The sequence below is a fragment of the Panicum hallii genome, chromosome 9, assembly GCF_002211085.1.
Source record: "Panicum hallii strain FIL2 chromosome 9, PHallii_v3.1, whole genome shotgun sequence".
In the NCBI taxonomy this organism is placed as follows: Eukaryota; Viridiplantae; Streptophyta; class Magnoliopsida; order Poales; family Poaceae; genus Panicum; species Panicum hallii.
Genome location: NC_038050.1, coordinates 15,468,285 through 15,488,342, shown reverse-complemented (window position 1 = coordinate 15,488,342; position 20,058 = coordinate 15,468,285). Strand labels below are relative to the sequence as shown.

Genomic DNA, 20,058 nt, shown 5'->3' with positions numbered 1-20,058 from the left:
TGTGACTTCCAGGGAAATCACATCAGCTATATGTTTGGAAAATCTTTGGTTGAAAGGTTTTATTTGTTGATGCCTTATTTTCTCTACTCTTTTTGTTGACAAATGCTCGTACCATGCTTGAAATATGAATGAACAACTGTGTTGTGGTGCTTAAAGTGGTAAATTTTTTCTAGTGTGGATAATCGTCTCCCATGCTACGTATAAAAGAACAAACTGTTTCGTTGACGGGGAGCTCTTCAGCAGTTCCACACGGCTCATCACCAGAATTCCATAGAAATCATGACTAGAGAATTTCTTCAATTTAGACAATCATTAAGGCGAAATAATTTTTCCTCCATACCATGTTTGCGTTCAACTTTTTTTTTTCTTTTTACGTGGACCAATTCAACTTCCAAATGACTCGAGAAAAAAATGTCATACTGTGAACATGTCCTCAGAAAGTCCATGCGGCACGGAGAGGCCAGCAGTGTCGAATCGAGGCGATCAGACAATTAATCAACACGGTTCAGATCAACCAAGAGAACGTACTAGCACCATACAGCGTGGCTAAACACTGCCCATCATTTTTAATTTCATTTTTATTGGTTTTTAAAAAATAAACTCCAGCGAGTTGCACGTCATCGAGATACCTCTACCTTTACATGACAAACGTAGAAGCAAGGTCAACAAACATTAAAAGAGACGAGCGCATGAGACAATTGTGACGAAAAACGACATGGCCGATCGATCATTTTCTTGCTATAGGAAACTAACAGTGACCGTCCTGACCAAAACCTCCTCCCTCCTGACCTTATATTGTTGTCATTTCAGCTCAAACAACTCCCACCTTGTACATCATTTTCACCGAGAGGCTGATGCGTCCAGTGAGTAGGTTACAGTCACTGCATAACGCCTGGACTAGAGTGAACGAAGTTGGACTTGTGGGTGTCCATCCATAATTGCAAAAAAATGGATTGGCCAGCCCAGTTGGTTTCTGATCGGATCTCTTGGCTACTATCTATCGGCCGGGCGATCGATGGTGCACTGATCAGAGGGGGTTGCTTGCTTTGCTGGGGGACCACGGAACAGAGCTTCTGAAAGCTAGTTTAGAACAACTAACACGTATTCGATCGACCTCCGAAGCGCAACTATCATCCTCATCACCATCTTGGACATTGTACTCAAAGAAGTGGTGTTTTTCCTTCCTTTGTGTCTTCTTCAGCGAGGACAGCAATGGGGTCATTGCTGCTCGTTTCCCGTTTCTTGAACGGTGAGAACAACTACTCAGGAGGCCGCAATTTGGTAGCGATATGTACAAACACAAGAATAGTTACAGTTATTCTTTGAAACTAATTGTGCCAAAAGATCGAGTCGAGATCAAGTTGTGTGTGAAATCGTTCCAGTCATGTCCACTTCTTGTAGCTGAAGATCACGCCGAGGTGGACAATCTGCACAGGGAAGGCCACATGCATGCACTTCTGTTGTGATCACAGCGTCCTTTTCGCTTGTTAATGCAGTTGTCTTAACCTTTTTGTTCTTGTGTGTCTAGCATCGCAAGTTTGAAAAATGAGTCACCGCTATTTCTTACCTGGTGATAGTTACATGTGGTAAATAGGTCAATTAGGTTACCAAAAATGTGGCCTTATGTTGTCGCTCGTGCCAATTGTGTTGACTGGTTCAGATCAGGGGTATGCTATACGTATTAAGTAAAAACGGTGGAATGTGGCTGAATGCGAAGCTATATATATAGATAAAAATGCAACGAACCATTTAATGGAGTTCCGTTAAAGCACAAAAAACAAGTGCCTGGTTGCATAATTTCTTGTACTAGATTATTAAGTTCATTGACTTTTCTTTGTCAATTATCTTTTAGAGGATAGGCACAAAGTTTTCTTTTTGAACCTAGCTAGATCCCTATTTGGGACGTCTAATTTCTCTGCAATCTAGAGCGAACGAATTATATTGAACCATCATGTGTGATTGTTTTGCAAAAATTCTAAGTTTCTATGTCCCAGGCGTATGGACCATAGCTAGCTAGCTAGAGGACTTAGGATTGCAACTAACATAGACCAAATGCTAACAGCAAGTTTTCCGGATCACGTCGTATTTTATTTGCTTGCATGAAACAGGAACCTCACCAGCTGTTTCAACGACGATGACAGCATCAATCTCTTTAATAACTTGATAGATTTAGGGGGCTTACGCTTTGACTAAGCCAACAGCTGTCATCATTAGTGTTGGTAAGTTTTCACCATCTCATCATTTACAGAATGGGTCATCGATCCATCTCATCCACGTCCTTGCCTGCAGCAGTACACTCTTTACCCATTCGATCGAGTCAAGCTAGGATCACACTCGTCCTCGCCGTTCGTGGGCCGTTTTTCCGACGTCTAACAGGCAGTACCGATCATATGCATGCCTGACTGTTTACCAACTTCATTTAATAATAAGACATGCAATGAACCTGTAATTTATCTATGGTAATCCTTTCGATCACAAATATATACTTCCTCCGTTGCAAATTGTACATCATTTTGACAAATCTAGATGCATAGCATGTAGATAAACGTTATATCTAGATACTTAGAAAAATTATGTATCTAGATTTGCTGAAACGACCTACAATAATATGGAATGGAAGGAGTACTCCAGAATGCCACAATATATTTACGGTCCCGATAGATCCGCCCCTTCAAAACCACAAACCCCCAACCTTAATCCAAACCATAGTCAAAACTTACGTATTAAGTATCAACCCTAGTCAAAACATGCCTATCTCCACTGTAAGCCGGCCTCAAGCCTCAGGGGAAGACAAGTTTGCTAGTAGGAGCACAAATCTCAAAGTACTACCATAAAACTGTCTCTACCTTTTTCCATAAATTTCAGTTATGATTTCTTATTTCACTGTTTCACCTCATTCTTCATAGGATTCTAGGAATATCACCGATGGTCCGAAATGTTTTTTTAAAGATCCTGAACCTTGCGGTTCGGCATATATTAATAAAAAGAAGAGAATTGATCCAGTTTATAGGTAAACCGGGTCCGAAAACCGGATGGTCCAAAATATCAGCTATTAAGTTGCATGCAGGCACCAACTAGTTGAACTTAAAAGGTCAAGCTTATTGATAATAGGATCATCACTGTCGTCATTTCAGTGCGTAGTACTATCATCTTGACACGGTTCATAGGAACCTTTCAGCTATAACATCTATGATTATTATCTGCAATAATGCTGGGGAGAATCAGTACTGGCAGTTGGAGAACCGATAGTGGTTGGCTCCTAAGTCCTAACAGATCGATGCGGTTGTTTCTGCAATGAGCTCGCCTCTGGTGCAAATAAAACTGCGAGAGAACAGTAGTGAATCAGATTCAGATCTAGTTATTCGGTTGCAGCTAGCGCATGCAACTGAACAAGCAGCAGCGCAGCTTCTCGATCCGGCTGAGATCGATCGATCTTCTCCCGGCCCCCAACAAATGTTTCGTTGTCAGACAACGAGGCGCTGCGGCGGTAGCACCAGGCATGTCAAAAGCAGCGCCTAATCACACGCAGGGAAAAGTACAAGCGGAAATCAAGAGCGAGCCTCCAAGCCGCACAGCTCATCATCACGCGTGGCGCCTCCCGGTCGCTTATTTATACGCCCCGCGCGCAACCACCACCACGCCACCATATCCCCAGCGGCGGATCGACGACGCGGTGGCCGGCCGACGAGAGCGCCACGTACGTCGAGCTAGACAGTAGCTCCCAGACAGTCGATCAAGCAGCTAGCTAGCCGATTAGCATGCCGCAGTAGACTCCTCTCGCCTGCTCTCCACACACAGAAATCCATGTAAAAATCCACTGTCCAGATTAAAGATACTCCGCACACCCTTCTGCAGACTCTGTGCAGACAGCCAGACACAGCGCTGTTTCTCTGCGTCATCTTCTCCGGTCCGACGCACAAATGGATGCAGCTGACCTTCCCTGATCTTGCTTGGATCTCCGCTCGGCGGCAGGCGAGAGGCGGTTGCAGTCTGGGCGTTCTGGATACCTTAGCTTCTGGGTGATCTGAGAGCAATGTAAGTTTTCCACTGCTGGATAATTCTTTTCTCACTGCCATGCGTTTTCCACATGCATGGCAGCTAGCTAGCACCGTCGGTGTAGTACTCCGTATTTGGATTAGCACTAGGTCCTTGCTGGACCAAAAAATCAATTCTTGGCGGGTTTCTCGGGTGTCAAGTAGTAGTCGTACAGCTGCACCATAACGTTGCTGTGATGCTGTCGACCAACCGTACGTGCGTATGATCCCGTGAGATTTGTCGAGGCGAGACTAATGGCCATGATCACCGTTACGCACTGTAGAGCACACGTCCGGTCTTTCTCATCAGAGTGTGTAGTAGTACACTGTTGTTCTGTAACGTTGTAGGGAAGAAGATTTTATCATCTGATTTACTACTAATCGATCCAGTTTATAGGAGAAGAGTAATTAAAGAAGTGATCCAACATGATTAAAGCCAGTCTCAATGCAGGGTTTCAGTGCACAGTTACCAAGACTAAAAACTTGATAACCGAGCAAGGTGAGTGTCATGGGGATGAAACTTCTCTCTCATCACATGAAACACTTTTTTCTCTTTTCTCCTAATGATTCTGCTGCATCAGCAAAAATTAATGCCTACAAAACTTTTATAAAACCTCGCTAAGGCTGGCCTAAGTGAAAGAAGAGCACAAGTTTCTATCTTTTACATGCATGCATATTTGTGACTGTTAGCATGGCTCTCCACCCAACGCTGCATGAGTACAGTAAAGGGGCAGCCAACGCTGGCTCGTTCTCCTGTGCTTATTAGTTGCAAAAGAGAACTAACCATGGCAAACTACTTCGTCAAACCTAGATATAATTTCATTAATTAGGATATACTATATCAACATGGCATGATCTCAAATACAACACTTAAATTAGCAGTATTTGTTAAAATACACAAATTTCACGGAGAATTACAAAAACGCTGTTCATGATAAGTAACGTCATCAATATCTGTAATTTTTTAGATATTAGTGGTCAGAGCTAATAAAGTTTATCCAGTACTCCACGCGAAAATTAAGTAAAGGAGGGACTTCTGTTACAGATTATGTGCACGAATGGGCAAAGTTTATTGAACGACTGGCCGGCCGGTCAGTTGAGCTTGACGGTTGACGAGTCCGGCCGGCGCTACCCGCTAACCGTCCGTGCATGCGCCCACCCCGTCACCCTCCGATCGATGGCGAGTGCGCATCCGAAAAGGGAAGCCAAGACCAAGAGCTAGCCGGCCGGCCGGCCGGGCCGGTCGCGGCGAGGACGCACGGCGCGGCACCGCTTTACCGGCCGTTGTTCCTTTCGCGCCGCGCGCACGTCTCGTCGCTTGCCTACCCGGCGGCTGGGGCCCTAGAGGTCTTGCCCGCGCCGCGCACGGGCAACGGCCAAACTAAAGGCCGGCGAGTGGCGTTCCGCGCCGCGCCCCGCCCTCTTGCTAGTTGCCGTTGCCGTTTTGCCGCTGGCTCGCGCCAACAACGACGCCCGCACGATCGGCCGACCGGCTTACAGGTCGTACGAACGGATCGGATCGGGTCGCCAGCTGCACATGCACAGGATCGCCGTCGATCCTGTACTTGCGCCCTGCGTTTGGACTTTCTGGGCCGGGGGATCGGATCGGGTCTCAGGATAGTTTCCCCCATGCATCTCGGCCTCCCACGAAACCTGCAAGCTCGCGTCCTGGCCGCACTTGCTCGTCGACGCAGGTCGGACAGCAACGCCAGGAAAAAAAATTATCAGGCGGCCGATCCGGACCGGGGGACAAGTGTGTGGCCGCGATGGCGCGCGGGTTCCTGCAGGCTTTGACTTCGATCAGCTCGTTCTGGTCAATATACCGCAGAGGCCACAAAATTAACCTGCAGCAGGGACCGGGGCGTCGTGGCGCCCCTGTGGCGCGGCAGCAACGTGCCAGCGACAGGCGAGGCCGGGCAGCCAGGCTGCGCAGGGAGTCGCCGCACGCGCCAGCTTTGGCCCGTTGGCCGTGTCTCCCGTTCGGCGGAGCGGTGTCCTCTTGGTCGTCAATCCAGTTCTGTCGGTGGGTGCCGGCCGGTGTTACTAAGACGAGGAAAACATGTAGATTAGCACTGATACGACTGGAAAAGCTTAGGTAGAGCGTCGTCCTTTCATCAACGCTCGTTAAAGGAGCAACAGTGCTCCGTTCTGCGACGTGTATATGGCCGTAGCTCTGACGTTTGACCTAGTCGAGTCGATTATAGGCCATGTTTGGTGTAGCGTCTTCTCTTTTTCTGAAGAATCATGAATTTCGGGGAGGTCGGTCCAAGGTAGCTTCTGCTCACCCAAAAGCGCTGTTCCCTTTTCTTTGCAGCACGGTGTTTTTTTTTTCATCTTTTTCTAGAAGCTGAGGTAGACGATTGTAATCGGAATTTTCGGCTATTTCTGAAGGTTAGAATCCTATGAAAAAATTGGAAGATTTTTTTTAAACTTAACACGGCTCCCAAACCCGCGGAATTTTCATGTTCCAAATAGGCCTTCAAGGGTGGCACATACTCTATTGAACTAAGGACATGTCTATTTACGGCCGGCTGTAAGTTAGCCCGTCTGTACGGCCAGCCTTAATTATAAAACTAATTGATCAAGGGACTTCCATTTTTGATATATTAACCATTCTGATTCCTCTGTGGTCGACTTTACCCACACACATATTGCGTAGCACTTAAAGAAAAAGGGGAATGACGTAAGCTCATGCATGCATATGTAAGAGAGAAAAAGAATGGTGGGTAGCTGTGCACATGCACACAATTTCAAAATAAATAGACCGTAGTTTCAAAATTGAGCATCGAAATCAAAATCCGATTATACAGTTGTGTTTGTTTCAATAAAAGCTTCAAAACATGATCTCAGACTACTATATTCTAATGATATATTTTTTGTGAGAGAAAATATATTTTAGTGTATTCTAATTTGCTTATGATGTTTGCAAAAACTGCTTATGGCTTTACAAATGTTGCTTCACACGTCTGAGTTCTGAGTTCAGTTAAGTGGATATTGATGTTCATATTGTGAAGATACATTGTTTCGTGTGGTTAGTGGATGTGGGTAAATAATTTTGTTGGGTAGGTGAATGTTTATTGCATGATTAATAATAGGAAACTTTACCAGGTCAATTGAGAATTTTAAGTAATTTATTTTGGTATTTTTCCATTAAACATAAAGTAATTTATGTGTCTTTGAAAAATATTGCCCAAATATATGCAAACGGGTCTTGTTTTGAAGGTCTCTTCGAAAGAGATACAGTTGTGGAATTGGAATTGGAATTTTATTGATGGTTTAAGAACCTTAACTTTTTAAAATTTTGAAAGTTGCTTGCATGTGCTCACTAGCCCAATAGAATAAACACTACGTGCGGAGTGGATGGAAAATTTAAGCTGCCGTACAATAGTGCAAACATACGGCTGGCCGGAACAAAGCTATTACTTTAAACCAATAGGTCACTATATGTGTAGTGAAGCGACTGATTGCACATCTACATTTTGCCCGAAACGGACCTGTCAAAGTTCCTAATTTATTCCAACAACTCGGAGCTCGAGAGCTGCATTGACTCATAATTTCAGTATCATCACCAACTTGAAAAACGAACCAAGTAGATCTGAAACGTGCTCTTTTTTCACCCTAGTGCGTCGGAAGCAAAAGATAATCACAAAACCGCAGTGCCGTTCTACGGATCCTTATCCCTTGCAGTTTTTGCACGCTAGTGGTATTGGCGATCTACCTGGTGGCCACAAACCCTCTCTGTTCTTCCACGTTGTTGGAGGAAGCACTTGAGCAACAGCTCCAGCACACGCACACCAGAGCTTTGGCCTACAAGACTGGATCTAGCAATTGATGATTGGTCCATCCAAAGCTTTTTTTTTTACTGGAAAACACTGTGGAAAAACTTTCGCAGCAGCAGCGACAACTTTTCTTTTAGCCGTGTATGATTGCACGGAGCGCTCCCGGTAGTGCCGTAGTGGGCATAGCAAATACCCTGTTCAGCATGGAACGCTGTTGCAATGAGGAGGGGCAGGATTTTAGCAAGATGTACAAGTGAATCGTACCCCCACCGGCACCCTTGTAGGATGTTTCTTCGTTGTCAACTGCAAGAGCCAATAGGCGTCAAGCTGCGGCCTGCCCTAGGTAACTGGGGCCCACATTATCGAATATTTTCTAGGAAGTTTAAATCATTTTTTTTTGCGAAGAGCTTAAATCATATGGTGTTCAAGCAGTACCTTCTAGTGTTGATTCCTGCAAACTGGAGTTATCTATTCCAGGCTTCCTGATTAGTTTAGCTTTCACTATATGGTGTTCTCATTTTCAACCCAATGACAATAGGAACTATATAATCTATTTTAAAATAAATTAATTTACTCTAATACCTTTTGCTTTCAGTTGTATACCCCCTTTATTGCTGTTAATTTTTCATTCAAAATCTTGAATGTAACAAGTTTCAAAATGACAAGAGATTAGTAATCATTCTGTCTATGAACCTTTTGAAACTACTGCAAGGTTGACTCCACGGAGAAACGCACTACGCAGCCAAATTTCTTGATGCCATGCATAAAAGCATTATATTTCTAGATCTTTGAGGTACAAATTAAGCAAGCTGCATTTTTGAACAGGTAGTTTAATTAAGATGTGATAATTGCTACAGCAGTGGAGACACTTTCCAGTTTTTTCTTGGAGTTTATAGAAAATCTTATTAATGTGGCAGGATATCAAAGGATCTAATCATTGTCGACATTATAATAAGAACATAAATGATAGCCTCAGGCTGCCTCTTCATGGATGAGTTGTTAGTCCAAACACAAGAGTGGCTGCTGACCCCTCCTGCCACCGAGTGAGAATAACTCCACTCTCCGTTTGTCACTTGAAAATAGGCACTCCACTCAACACAAGTCAACACAGTGCTGCGACATTCTTGTCGTGACTCGTGACCACCTCCTTTTTCCGTATGTGTGCGTACTTGAGGCCACCAATGCAAAAGCACGAGATAGTTGCGATGCACACTAGGCATATCCATGCATGGATGCTTCCTTAACAGTTAACACACACCGGAGACGGGACGAAATAGCTGGATCTGGTCCTGCTAATGGAAGGTTGAGTGAGTTGAAGTCTGATGAGTTACATTCTCGACAAAAAAAAAGTGCGATGAGTTGGAGAACAATAACTCGGTTCATGATGAATCGCTAGCAATAAGGTCACTTACGCCATGAGTAACATTGTGTAGGGTTATCCGGAATTAAGCTTATACTCACTCGGATTACGGACAAAAGATATCAGCAACTAGGAAAAAAAAACACTTTTTATGGTGTAATGATTTCACGAACTAGCTAGTTCGGGTATACAATATTCTCTTCTTCGTTGATATCCTTGAAAACCATAGTTCATTTGCAGACTATGGTTTCAATTGCAGTGGAAGGTCATAGGCACGACCGCTCAAGATTTAACCGAGGTTAGAGTGATTTGAAAAAAATTAATTAAATTTAAAAACTTGAAAACAACCCCTTTCATGAAACAGCTGGCCTTAGGTAATGAAGTCCTCCATTTTGAGTTCACAAAGAAAACAAACTAGAGCATTCATGCATGGATTCTTCCTTCACAGTTATCACGCCTAAGAGTAAAGGTGGGACCAATGGTCCCATAATCATGGAAGGTTGATTGAGTTTAAGAGTGATGGTTGGATCACAATAACTCTGGTTCATGATGAATCGGTAGAAATATGGTCACACGCATATGGCATGAATGATCCTCCGATTTAACTATATTTCAGAGGGTTTACAGTGCTTGCTAGGGTTACGACACAAAAGATATTTACAAACTAAATATGTTTCCACGAACACATAGTTTGGATTTATGAAATGTTCTTCGTTTGGTACTCTCGCAAAGTTCATCTCCAGTAGAATATCTAAAGTAAAACGCTCAAATTGTTAACCGTCTAACCGATGAGGTCAGGGTTACAATATGCAAGTATGTTTTTTTGGGAGAGAAGAGCCCTCTAGTATCCCCTTTTTTTTGAATCACCCCAAATTTTCTTCGTTTTTTTGGAAGTGCCCACTAGCATCGTTGGTAGGTTACGAGAAGCAAACTGAACTTTGATCAGAAAAGGTTGTAAAATCCTCGCAAAAAAGGAGAAAAGTTTATAGAAAAATATAGTGTCCTTCTGGTTTTGACTTCACCACGGCACCACACCAAACCAGGCCGGGCCGAACCACAACAGCGCGCGAAGCATCATAGCCCAACCGGTGTCCGGTGTTGACGCAAGCCTGGGAGTGGGGGAGGAGATGATGCCAAGTCTCTATCTCGCGGACGGACATGGCGGCCGCAGCGCCGGCCGGACCAGCAATAAATACCCGCCCCGAGTCCCAACCTGGAGGAGATAATATCCATCGATCACAGCGCCAGCAGCAAACCAGCAACGCCGACGGCACACCCGTCCTAGTAAGTAATAATATCTCGGCGTCCTCGCCGCGCCCGCAGCCCGACGGCGAGAGGCCGCTCGTGTAAACCCGCAGACGGCGGTGGCGGCGAGAGGTGAGCAGCAGCTCAATCCCGAGCGGAGTTCCCCCCCCCCCCCCCCCCCCCCCCCCCCCGCCACGCCACCCACACCGAGCGGTGCGGCGGCAGCGCGGGATCCCGTAGCATTTGCGCACAAGGGGACGGCCGGGGCGGTGGCCGCCTATTTTTGGACGCGCCCCCGCTGACCGGCGGATCGAGTGATCTCGCTCGTTGTTGCATGCGCGCGCCGTTCACGGGGCTGACCACTCACGGCGAGGTGCCGGTTGTTGGTGGGGTGGCAGCCGCGTCTAGCCTGCCTGTCTAGCAGAGACGTACGAGACCGTTAGCTGCCATTGGTTGGCTCTCGCGGCTTCCAGCGGTGCCGGCCGCCAGTCGCGGTGGCCGAACCAAGGATATTCTTCCCGTTCCCGATCGCGTCAAATATCTGGAGCAGCTACCTGCCAGTCCCGTTCCCGTTCGGTTCGATCAGTCAGTTCTCGCCGCGGTTCTGCCTGCGTCGATCAGCGTTCCGGCACCCCCCACCAAGCTGCTGCTGACACTTCTGTGTGCTCCGGTTTTGCAGGATCTAGACAGCCAGGAAGAAGCCCGGCCGCTCGTCCCGGACATCACACGAGCGGCATTGGCCGCCTCACGCAGGCAGGGCTCGGCATCGATCCCCTCGTCATCGGCCATGGCGCTGGCGAGCACGGAGAAGGTGGTGCTAGGATGCATCGCGTTCGGCATCTTCTGGGTGCTGGCCGTGTTCCCCTCGGTGCCCTTCATGCCCGTTGGCCGCACCGCGGGCTCCCTCCTGGGCGCCATGCTCATGGTGCTCTTCCGCGTCATGACCCCGGAGCAGGCCTACGCCGCCATCGACCTCCCGATCCTGGGCCTCCTCTTCGGCACCATGGTGGTCAGCATCTTCCTCGAGCGCGCAGACATGTTCAAGTACCTCGGCAGCGCGCTCGCCTGGCGGAGCCGGGGCAGCAAGGACCTGCTCTTCCGCGTCTGCCTCGTCTCCGCTGTCGCCAGCGCGCTCTTCACCAACGACACCTGCTGCGTCGTGCTCACCGAGTTCATCCTCAAGCTCGCGCGCCAGAACAACCTGCCTCCGCAGCCGTTCCTGCTCGCGCTCGCGTCCAGCTCCAACATCGGCTCCGCCGCCACGCCCATCGGCAACCCGCAGAACCTCGTCATCGCCGTCCAGAGCCGCATCACCTTCGGCCAGTTCCTCATCGGGGTCTTCCCGGCCATGATCGTCGGCGTCATCACCAACACCTGCATCCTGCTCTGCTACTTCTGGAAGTACCTCTCCGTGCCGGAGAAGGACCAGGAGGGGGGCGGCGCCGCCGCCGGGCCCGAGGTCGTCGCCGACGACGAGGTCACCTCGCACCGCTTCACGCCCGCCCGGATGTCGCACGCATCCTCCGTCAACGGCGTCGACGCCGACTGCATCAGCGAGCCCATCCGCCGGAGCGACAGCCTCAACAGGGCCGACACGCACAGCATGAGGAGCCGGAGCTACAACTCCGAGGGCGACATCCAGGTCGCCATCAGGTCCATGCGCGCCTCCAGCATGTCGCAGGAGATGGTGGAGGTGTCCACCGTCTGCGACAGGCGCGACGACGGCGTGGGCCCCAGGAAGATTACCAGGACCACCAGCCACCAGCGGAGCGTCATCATCGAGGACGCGCCCGAGGCCGACGCCAAGGACGGCGAGAAGGGCAAGGACGGTGGCGAGGTGAAGGAGAAGAGGTGGAAGGTGCTCCTGTGGAAGAGTTCTGTGTACCTCACGACCCTTGGCATGCTCGTCGCGCTGCTCATGGGGCTCAACATGTCCTGGTCCGCCATCACTGCTGCTCTCGTACTCCTGGCACTCGATTTCACTGACGCACAGGCTTGCCTGGAGAAGGTACATACGGCCTCCTGAACTTCTTCGGCATATCATCTGATAATTTCCTTTTTTTTTTTCTAGGCATGATACTGATGATGATTTGTACTGCAGGTGTCGTACTCGTTGCTAATCTTCTTCTGTGGGATGTTCATAACGGTCGATGGTTTCAACAGGACCGGCATTCCCAATGCGCTCTGGGAGCTGGTTGAGCCGCATTCCAGAATTGACAGCGCCAAGGGCACTGCGCTTCTCGCAGTTGTGATTCTTGTTCTTTCAAATGTGGCCTCAAATGTTCCAACAGGTATTACTCTTGACACGCTGCTTACCTTTACTAGTACTGACTAGCATCATAGTAGTGGTAGTGGGCCCAGATATGGTGATATATGCTGCATGGAACTAGAGTAATAGTTTGGTGAAAACCTTGATTAATAACCTTATATTCATGTTTAGCTCATGTCTTCAGAATCAACTGCAACTGACAGTAATAACCTGATAATCCCGTCCGGTTGTCGACGAACTTAAACTGAACATTAAAAAGAAATCTGCAATTTTGGTTGGATACAGAAGTACAGAACTAGTTTTGTTGCTGACAGAAACTTAAAGAGTTGTATCCTAACATCTGAGCTCTGAACTCTTCTTTCAGTTCTGCTGCTCGGCTCAAGAGTGGCAGCATCAGCAGCTGCGATCTCCCCTGCTTCAGAGAAGAAGGCCTGGCTCATTCTAGCCTGGGTCAGCACGGTGGCTGGCAACCTGACTCTGCTGGGCTCAGCCGCGAACCTGATCGTGTGCGAGCAGGCGCGGCGTGCGCAGTTCTTCGGGTACAACCTCACCTTCTGGAGCCACCTGCGCTTCGGCGTGCCATCGACCATCATCGTCACCGCGATCGGCCTGCTCATCGTCGCCAGCTACTGAAGCCAACACTGGAGTAAACAATGAACTGAGTAACTGAAAAGGAAGGAAACAGCAGTGAGGACTGAGAAAGGAGATGTTGTACTGATGATAGGTTTGCGTTTGTAACGTTGTAACTGTTTTATGTTTGTGTAAATGTTCGCGGAAGCGGAGCGCGAAAGCGTCGGATCGCCCATCTGCTAATGCAAATAATGGGCAAAGGTTGTAGTAGATGATGGCACGAGCACGACGAAGGTGGTCGGCACACCTGTTCTGAGGCGAAAACTTTCAGTCTAGTGCAGGTCGGATGGCTGGGGGAATGGTATCGTAAGTTAAGCTTTTCAGGCTTTGGTGTTGTGAGGCGCCTTGTGTACCGGTGTTTGGAACTTCTCCCGATGAAAAAAAAAATGCTATGCCAAGCTGTGCAATTTGTACTGCATTATTGGGGGGGGGGGGGGGGGGGAAGTGATGTCTGGCTCAAGCAATCAGTAGCTCTAAATGTTAAAAAATTAACGCCCACCGTGGGGCTCGAACCCACGACCACAAGGTTAAGAGCCTTGCGCTCTACCGACTGAGCTAGACGGGCTTTGCTGAAATTATTCGACTGCAAGTTAAATGACAGCGATACTACCAATGGCACTGAATATTTGAAAGCGGTTCTTCTCGTGCACTCCAAGTTGCTATGTTACGCTTGACCTTAAATGAGAACTATATAAGAGACGTGGCTCCGATAGGAAAGTACGAGTAGTAGAAAAGCACCAGTGGGCACATGCAGGATTAGCGCTTTCTGCATGCCTCTAATGCAGCCCACAAGCACATCTATTTTCATACTTATTCACTCTTTGCCACTTTCAAAATAAGGGGCCATTTTGACATCTCTAACACTCAGTGCCACTAGTCACCACATACTTTCCACATGTACAATTTTTCACGAAACCTTTCATCCATAAATGACAAAAAGTAAGTCCGAGCTAATTTTATCCTATGCTTTCTTAAAAAACTATAAATAAACTAAAAGATAAAACAATACAAGCATGGCTATTTTGCTATGTGAACCAATTTGAAAAAAAAACTTTTGTAACACTTCTTTCTTGTGTGCACAATTGCATGAAATAAACTATCTAAAATGTAATATGATAGAGTTAATTGATTTAGGGGCATGCATGATGCATCAAATTGAACAAATTTGCTAATTTTTGGACACAACTCACAGTCTTAGAACCAAAACTTTGAAAACATATACACGGTTACTAAAAATAATTTTATTCAACATAGTTAAAGGTCCAAGTAGCAAAATTTATAATATAATTTGGTTAGGTCTAACTAATTAGGGATCTCCATATGACTATCTCTACAAGATATCTTCCTTGTGTTGTATTGTTGCAACATAACAAGATTATAACAACTCCAATAATTTTTATAAATATTTTTGTATTGAGGAACATCCCACAAAATACGAAATTATAGATAATTTTGATCTGATTTTTTTTGGAGTTTACAACAAACAAACCATTATCAGTTCAATGGAAGTACAGAACACTCCTAAATATCAATATGGTTTCTTCCGAAACGAAGGTTCTTGAAAGGTCAAATATATGGAGGGGTTGTTCTAAGTACGGACAACTTTGAGAGAAGAATTGGAATGGGGCTAGACATTGTTCTTTCTATAGAAAGATGAAACCATTCAACATCCGTTTTTTTTTAAGTGCCACTGTGCCAACTTTATTTGCAGAATTGTGCAAATTTCTTTTGGTTTACGCCCCCATTTAGCATTGACCACAAGTTTGGGATTGGGTCTATAGGGAATGTTTCTAATGTTAATTGGCACATTTGCTCTAATCCGGGCATTGTGGCTTAGTAGAAATGATGTAGCTTTTGATAAACACCAATTAAAATGTTTATGTAGGTAATGTACATAGGGACTGACTAGTTCTGTCACTAGGTGTTTCTGCAATGAAACGAGGATGCCACAAACCAAATTCGTTAGTCATGTTTGGCCATGGAAACCGAGGTGATGCAAATCTCTTTGCCAACCATGGATGGACATTCGTCAGCAATAGAATATGTGCCTAATACTGTCTCCAACCAAACTTGTGTGGTGTTTACTTATTTCTTTGTTGACATATCATGGATTACGCGGTTTTCTTGGTCTATGTAATGAACTTATTGGAATAAGTGAACGGTGAGATGATTCAAAACAAGAAGTAGAAACCGTATCGGTGATGCTTCCGTTATCTAAAAAAATGTTAGCTGGTAGCACTTAATTCGGCATTCCTGCAATTAAAAGAGGACAAAGGGTACATAGATCACTACCTGGTGGTGATTATTTTATTTTCTGCTAAACACAATGACATTCACAGTACACTCTCCCCTGTAAGCCTACGTATGCATACACCCTATTAATTGTTTTGAAGGTTTTCCTTTTTCACAGACTAGATATCTTTATCTTAAGGTTAATCAAGTCACCATAAATATCTCGCTATCAACAGGTACGACACGTCCACTTAAAAATTATTTAGCTGCAAATACGAGCACAGGTCCTACTTCGAACACTCAAATCCGTTTGATTGGACATGTTTCAACAAATAAAAACCTCGGCGATTAAAGGAGGCAAAAGAAAGGGGAAGAGGGGGCAAAAACTCAAACTGATATAGGCCGTCAGCCGCATGTTGTCGGCCCAGCTATCTCAAAGGCCCATGCGCTCCTCTCCGGCGAGTTGGCCGCGTATCTCTGTTAGTCAGCGGGCCGCGGGCGTGCGGCCTCGGCTCGTTCGTCTGCAAGGCTGATTCGGCAATCGTGAGATTTCTGAAGGTTGAAGAAGCGTCCGTCTGTCCCAAGCGCAGAAGCGCTTTCCCTCAAAAAAAAAAAAAGCAGCAGAAGCGCTCCATCGCATCAGATCAAACGAATTTCTGTCTTTCTGATTAGTTAGCAGATCGATCCAACAGCTAGGCTGCCGCCTGATTTCTGATGCTGGCCATTGCGTTGATGTCTAGTGTTCGGCAATATTATTGCTTGCACACATGATGGATATATGGGATCCTGAGGGTTTTTTCCCCCTCTAATATATGGGATCGTGAGGTCTTGCGACGAACCAAGCATAAGCCATATGATTCCATATACAGAGATGTCACACCAGTCTGCAGAGTAACGTGCTGCTCTCCTTACCAAAGAGGCAGCTATGTTCAGAACACAACTTTATTTATTTTGCTTTGTCAAGCGAGTATGGCGACATACCCAATCACGCTTAATTACATCTTGTGGAAACAATATTTTGTGAGCCAACCAATACCAATGACACATCTCTATTAGGTATGTATATGACTCGAACCGTAGAATTCTGCATTGGAGCACAAACCTAGTAATGTCCACCACCACTACCGGAACCGTACCCATAACCATAACCGGAACCATAACCCGAGCCACCACCTTGGCCTCCACCGCCACCGTCCCCGCTTCCATATCCGCCACCGTAAGCACCACCCTGACCATATCCACCTCCAGACCCATAGCTTGAGCCACCACCAGACCCGCCACCTTGGCCACCTCCGCCTCCACCACCATGTCCGCCTCCACCTCCGCCTCCACCACCACTAGCACCGCCAGCACCAGATCCATAGCCCTCGCCCGACCCATATCCATACCCTGCATCGCCACCTTGCCCACCACCACCTCCGCCGCCACCGCCACTCCCGTAGCCACCTGAACCGAAAGCACCACCACCAGATCCATAACCAGAGCCATGACCTTCCCCATAGCCATATCTTGAACCGGACTCTCCACCTTCACCACCACCACCACCACCTCCACCTCCACCTCCACCGCCATGGCCAAATCCTCCAACGGCACCTCCACCATCACCCTCGCCATACCCAGATCCATATCCAGAACCATAGCCTAACCCGCCAGTACCGTCACCTCCACCGCTACCACCACCTCCGCCACCACCGCCACCTTCCCCGCCAAGACCATAACCCAAGAGGTTTCGAGCGCTTGTCACTCCTACACTAAGGAGGACTAGGATGGCCAGAGCCAAATGCTTGGCACCCATCTTTACTTGCTGACTAGCTACACTTACAGCAGCTCTTTGATGAGAGTGACCAGATCGATGGTGGGTACTTATATAGGGTGCTTCGATCTTATGCGTGCATGGCTCGCCAAACAGAATGATCCAGAAGCTTAAGGCCACAGTGCACGTACGTAAGGTAGAGTATGGACGCGTGTTGGGTGTGAAATGAGGACCAGTAGTGAGTGTAGTGCTAGTGGTTGCTGCCGTGCCTGTCGCCTTTCTTGACGTTAGCGGCCGGCGGTGTGTGATGTTGCCTGCGTTGGGTTGGTTTGCTTTGTACTCTCTTTTTTTTCCTCGCTTTTTTCGGCAGCCGAATAATTGATGCATCGATGAACACGCTTTACAGCAATACATGTTCACACTGGCTGTATATCATTTGCGCACTCATTTCAGTAGTTATCTTTGGATCTGCAAAAGCCGAAGCTTGCAGTGACAACTGACAAGCACCTTCACATATTTCAGCTGTAGTGTGATCCATGAATCATGGGGCACAAATTTGAATTTTCTATCGACACTAGCACGAATCATATAGATATCCAGTGAAACAGTAATGAAAAATGAACTCGATAGTAGTCTTCCATTGCAAATCCATGTTTGCATGTTATCTCTTCTGTTGTGTGAACACATTGGGAGCAGAACAAGCGGAGAGCATCTTGTAGCTGAACTGAAACACTGGAAGACTTCGAGAGAGTTCGGAGCACTAGAGCAGCACTCAAATAGCATACCAAAGCCACAAGTTTGATGTCAGATAAAGTGGCATAGTAGCTCAGAAGATAAGCTCTGGTGTCCATAATGCAAGGTTGTTTATAGACATAAAAGTGTGTTTTTTTAACTACAGGTCAGGGCAGAGATGAACAACTAGTGGTACAGTACACAATGTGTTATTTGCAAATATACGCGCCTATCAACCCGTGCGGAAAGCACAGGCTAATTAGAATTAATATAAAAATAAAACTTATAGCTAATAATTATAATTATCTATCTCACGTTCTCTTTCATCTATTAAATATTCTAACACATACTCTAAAATATATATTTATTATTATCTAGTGAACCATTTGATATTCATTTTGCATCACACCATTTGCATCACACCTCCATGTGTGTTTGATATACAACTGAACCATTTATTTGTGAATTGGTATTCTTATCTCTTCAATCATACATGAATATATGGTGACACATATCGTGGGTCATATTTTTATATAAATAATAATATAGATAATATATTAATAATGATAGAAATAGTAATTTAGAATTTATATTGGTGTACTTTGATATTTTGTTATAATTATATAATTCTGATTCAAAATTAAGGGTTACTTTTAACTTTTAATAATGACACAATTTGATAATTTATATGCAAATTTAGGGGGTTGTTTATATTATTTTTATAATGGCATAGGTGGGTAATTTACATGAAGATTAGGGATTACTTTAGATTTTTTTTATAATGGTGGAGGTGGGCAATTTAGATACATATTTAGGGGTTACTTTAGTTTGTTTTTATAATGATAGATGTGGGTAATTTATTAGAAAAGATAACATATCCAATAACTGTTATGATTAGAGTTTTCAGATTGATGGCCGATGTTTTTGACTTTTGTGAGAATTTCTAATATTTCTCTATTTTTTTTAGAGTGACCACCTAGGATCTTAGGTAGCTTCACCTAGAGGCTTGAAGCCTCCAATCAATAATAGTAAGTTTAAGGGGTTATTTGCATTATTTTTATAATGGTATAGGTGGATAATTTACATGAAGATTAGGGGCAATTTTAGATTTTTTTTATAATGACAGAGGTGGTTAATTTAGATAAATATTTAGGGGGTTATTTTAGTCTATTTTCATAATGACAGAAGTGAATAATTTATTAGAAAAGATAACAGATCCAATGACTATTATGATTAGAGGTGGGTAATTTATTAGGAAAGATAACAGATTCAATAACTATTATAATTAGAGTTATCGGATTGATGACCGGATGTTTCTGATTTTTAAGAGAATTTCTCTATTTTTTATTTTTTAAGTGTCCATCTAGTATCCTAGGTGGCTTCACGTGGAGGCTTCAAAAGAAATCAAGATGATATGCGTAAGGCACTGTTAAGTTATCCAACTACCAATCAGTTTATCACGAATGGCTTGTAGAAATGGAGATAAAACTGGGGACAAGGAATTTCTCTACATAGCAACAATCCTAAAAGAGCAGTTGGGGCTTTGTCAAAACCTGCCTGAACTGAACTATGTACTGCGAGATTCCAGCGGAGGCACTGAGGCATATATTTCAGTTGTGAGACCATGAATCTGGAGAAAAATAGCTTCAGAACGGATCTCCAGAGTTCATGAGTCGTAGGCACGCGTAGCACTCAAAATAGTATACCAAACACACCACACAACAATGATGTCAAATGAAATGCCAGGGTCCAGAACAGAAGTTAAAATAATGTCCATGCAAGGCATTTCATTGCAATTATCCTTAAATTTAGTATGACTATTAGTGCATTATTGTTGGGATCAACCCGGGTCAGCATGAGCCCACCAGGTCACCACGTGGACTCAACTAACGGAAACGTTTCCTTAAACAAAGAACGCCAAAGCGTTACTAAAATTTTGGCGTCAACACTGTATATACGAAAACTAATCCTCTGATCATCAGGCTTGTAGATGACTAGATGCAAGAGATGGAACTGATGAAACT

The 20,058-nt window shown here is 45.5% G+C and overlaps 2 protein-coding genes and 1 non-coding gene across 5 annotated transcripts; 1 reads left to right on the top strand and 2 right to left on the bottom strand.

Annotated features, from left to right (window-relative positions):
- Nucleotides 1-3,643: 3,643 nt before the first annotated feature.
- LOC112874193 (silicon efflux transporter LSI2-like) lies at nt 3,644-13,735 on the top strand. Of its 3 annotated transcripts, XM_025937390.1 has the most exons (5): nt 3,644-3,766; nt 3,856-4,035; nt 11,098-12,426; nt 12,520-12,709; nt 13,052-13,735. In XM_025937390.1, exons 3-5 carry the CDS (start codon nt 11,206-11,208, stop codon nt 13,318-13,320), a joined length of 1,680 nt encoding a protein of 559 aa, XP_025793175.1. In that variant the 5' UTR covers nt 3,644-3,766; nt 3,856-4,035; nt 11,098-11,205; the 3' UTR covers nt 13,321-13,735. The 3 variants fall into 3 exon arrangements, with proteins under 3 accessions (XP_025793175.1, XP_025793174.1, XP_025793176.1); XM_025937389.1 differs by having other exon boundaries at nt 3,647-4,035; XM_025937391.1 differs by lacking the exons at nt 3,644-3,766; nt 3,856-4,035 and adding an exon at nt 10,290-10,550.
- Nucleotides 13,736-13,809: 74 nt separating this feature from the next.
- Nucleotides 13,810-13,882, bottom strand: TRNAK-CUU. The gene has a single exon. It is a non-coding gene; the product is annotated as a tRNA-Lys (tRNA).
- A 2,552-nt stretch (nt 13,883-16,434) lies between these two features.
- On the bottom strand, nt 16,435-17,389 carry LOC112874195 (glycine-rich cell wall structural protein 2-like). Its single transcript, XM_025937392.1, has one exon. The coding sequence runs from the start codon at nt 17,342-17,344 to the stop codon at nt 16,652-16,654; it is 693 nt and encodes a 230-aa protein (XP_025793177.1). The 5' UTR covers nt 17,345-17,389; the 3' UTR covers nt 16,435-16,651.
- Nucleotides 17,390-20,058: the final 2,669 nt, after the last annotated feature.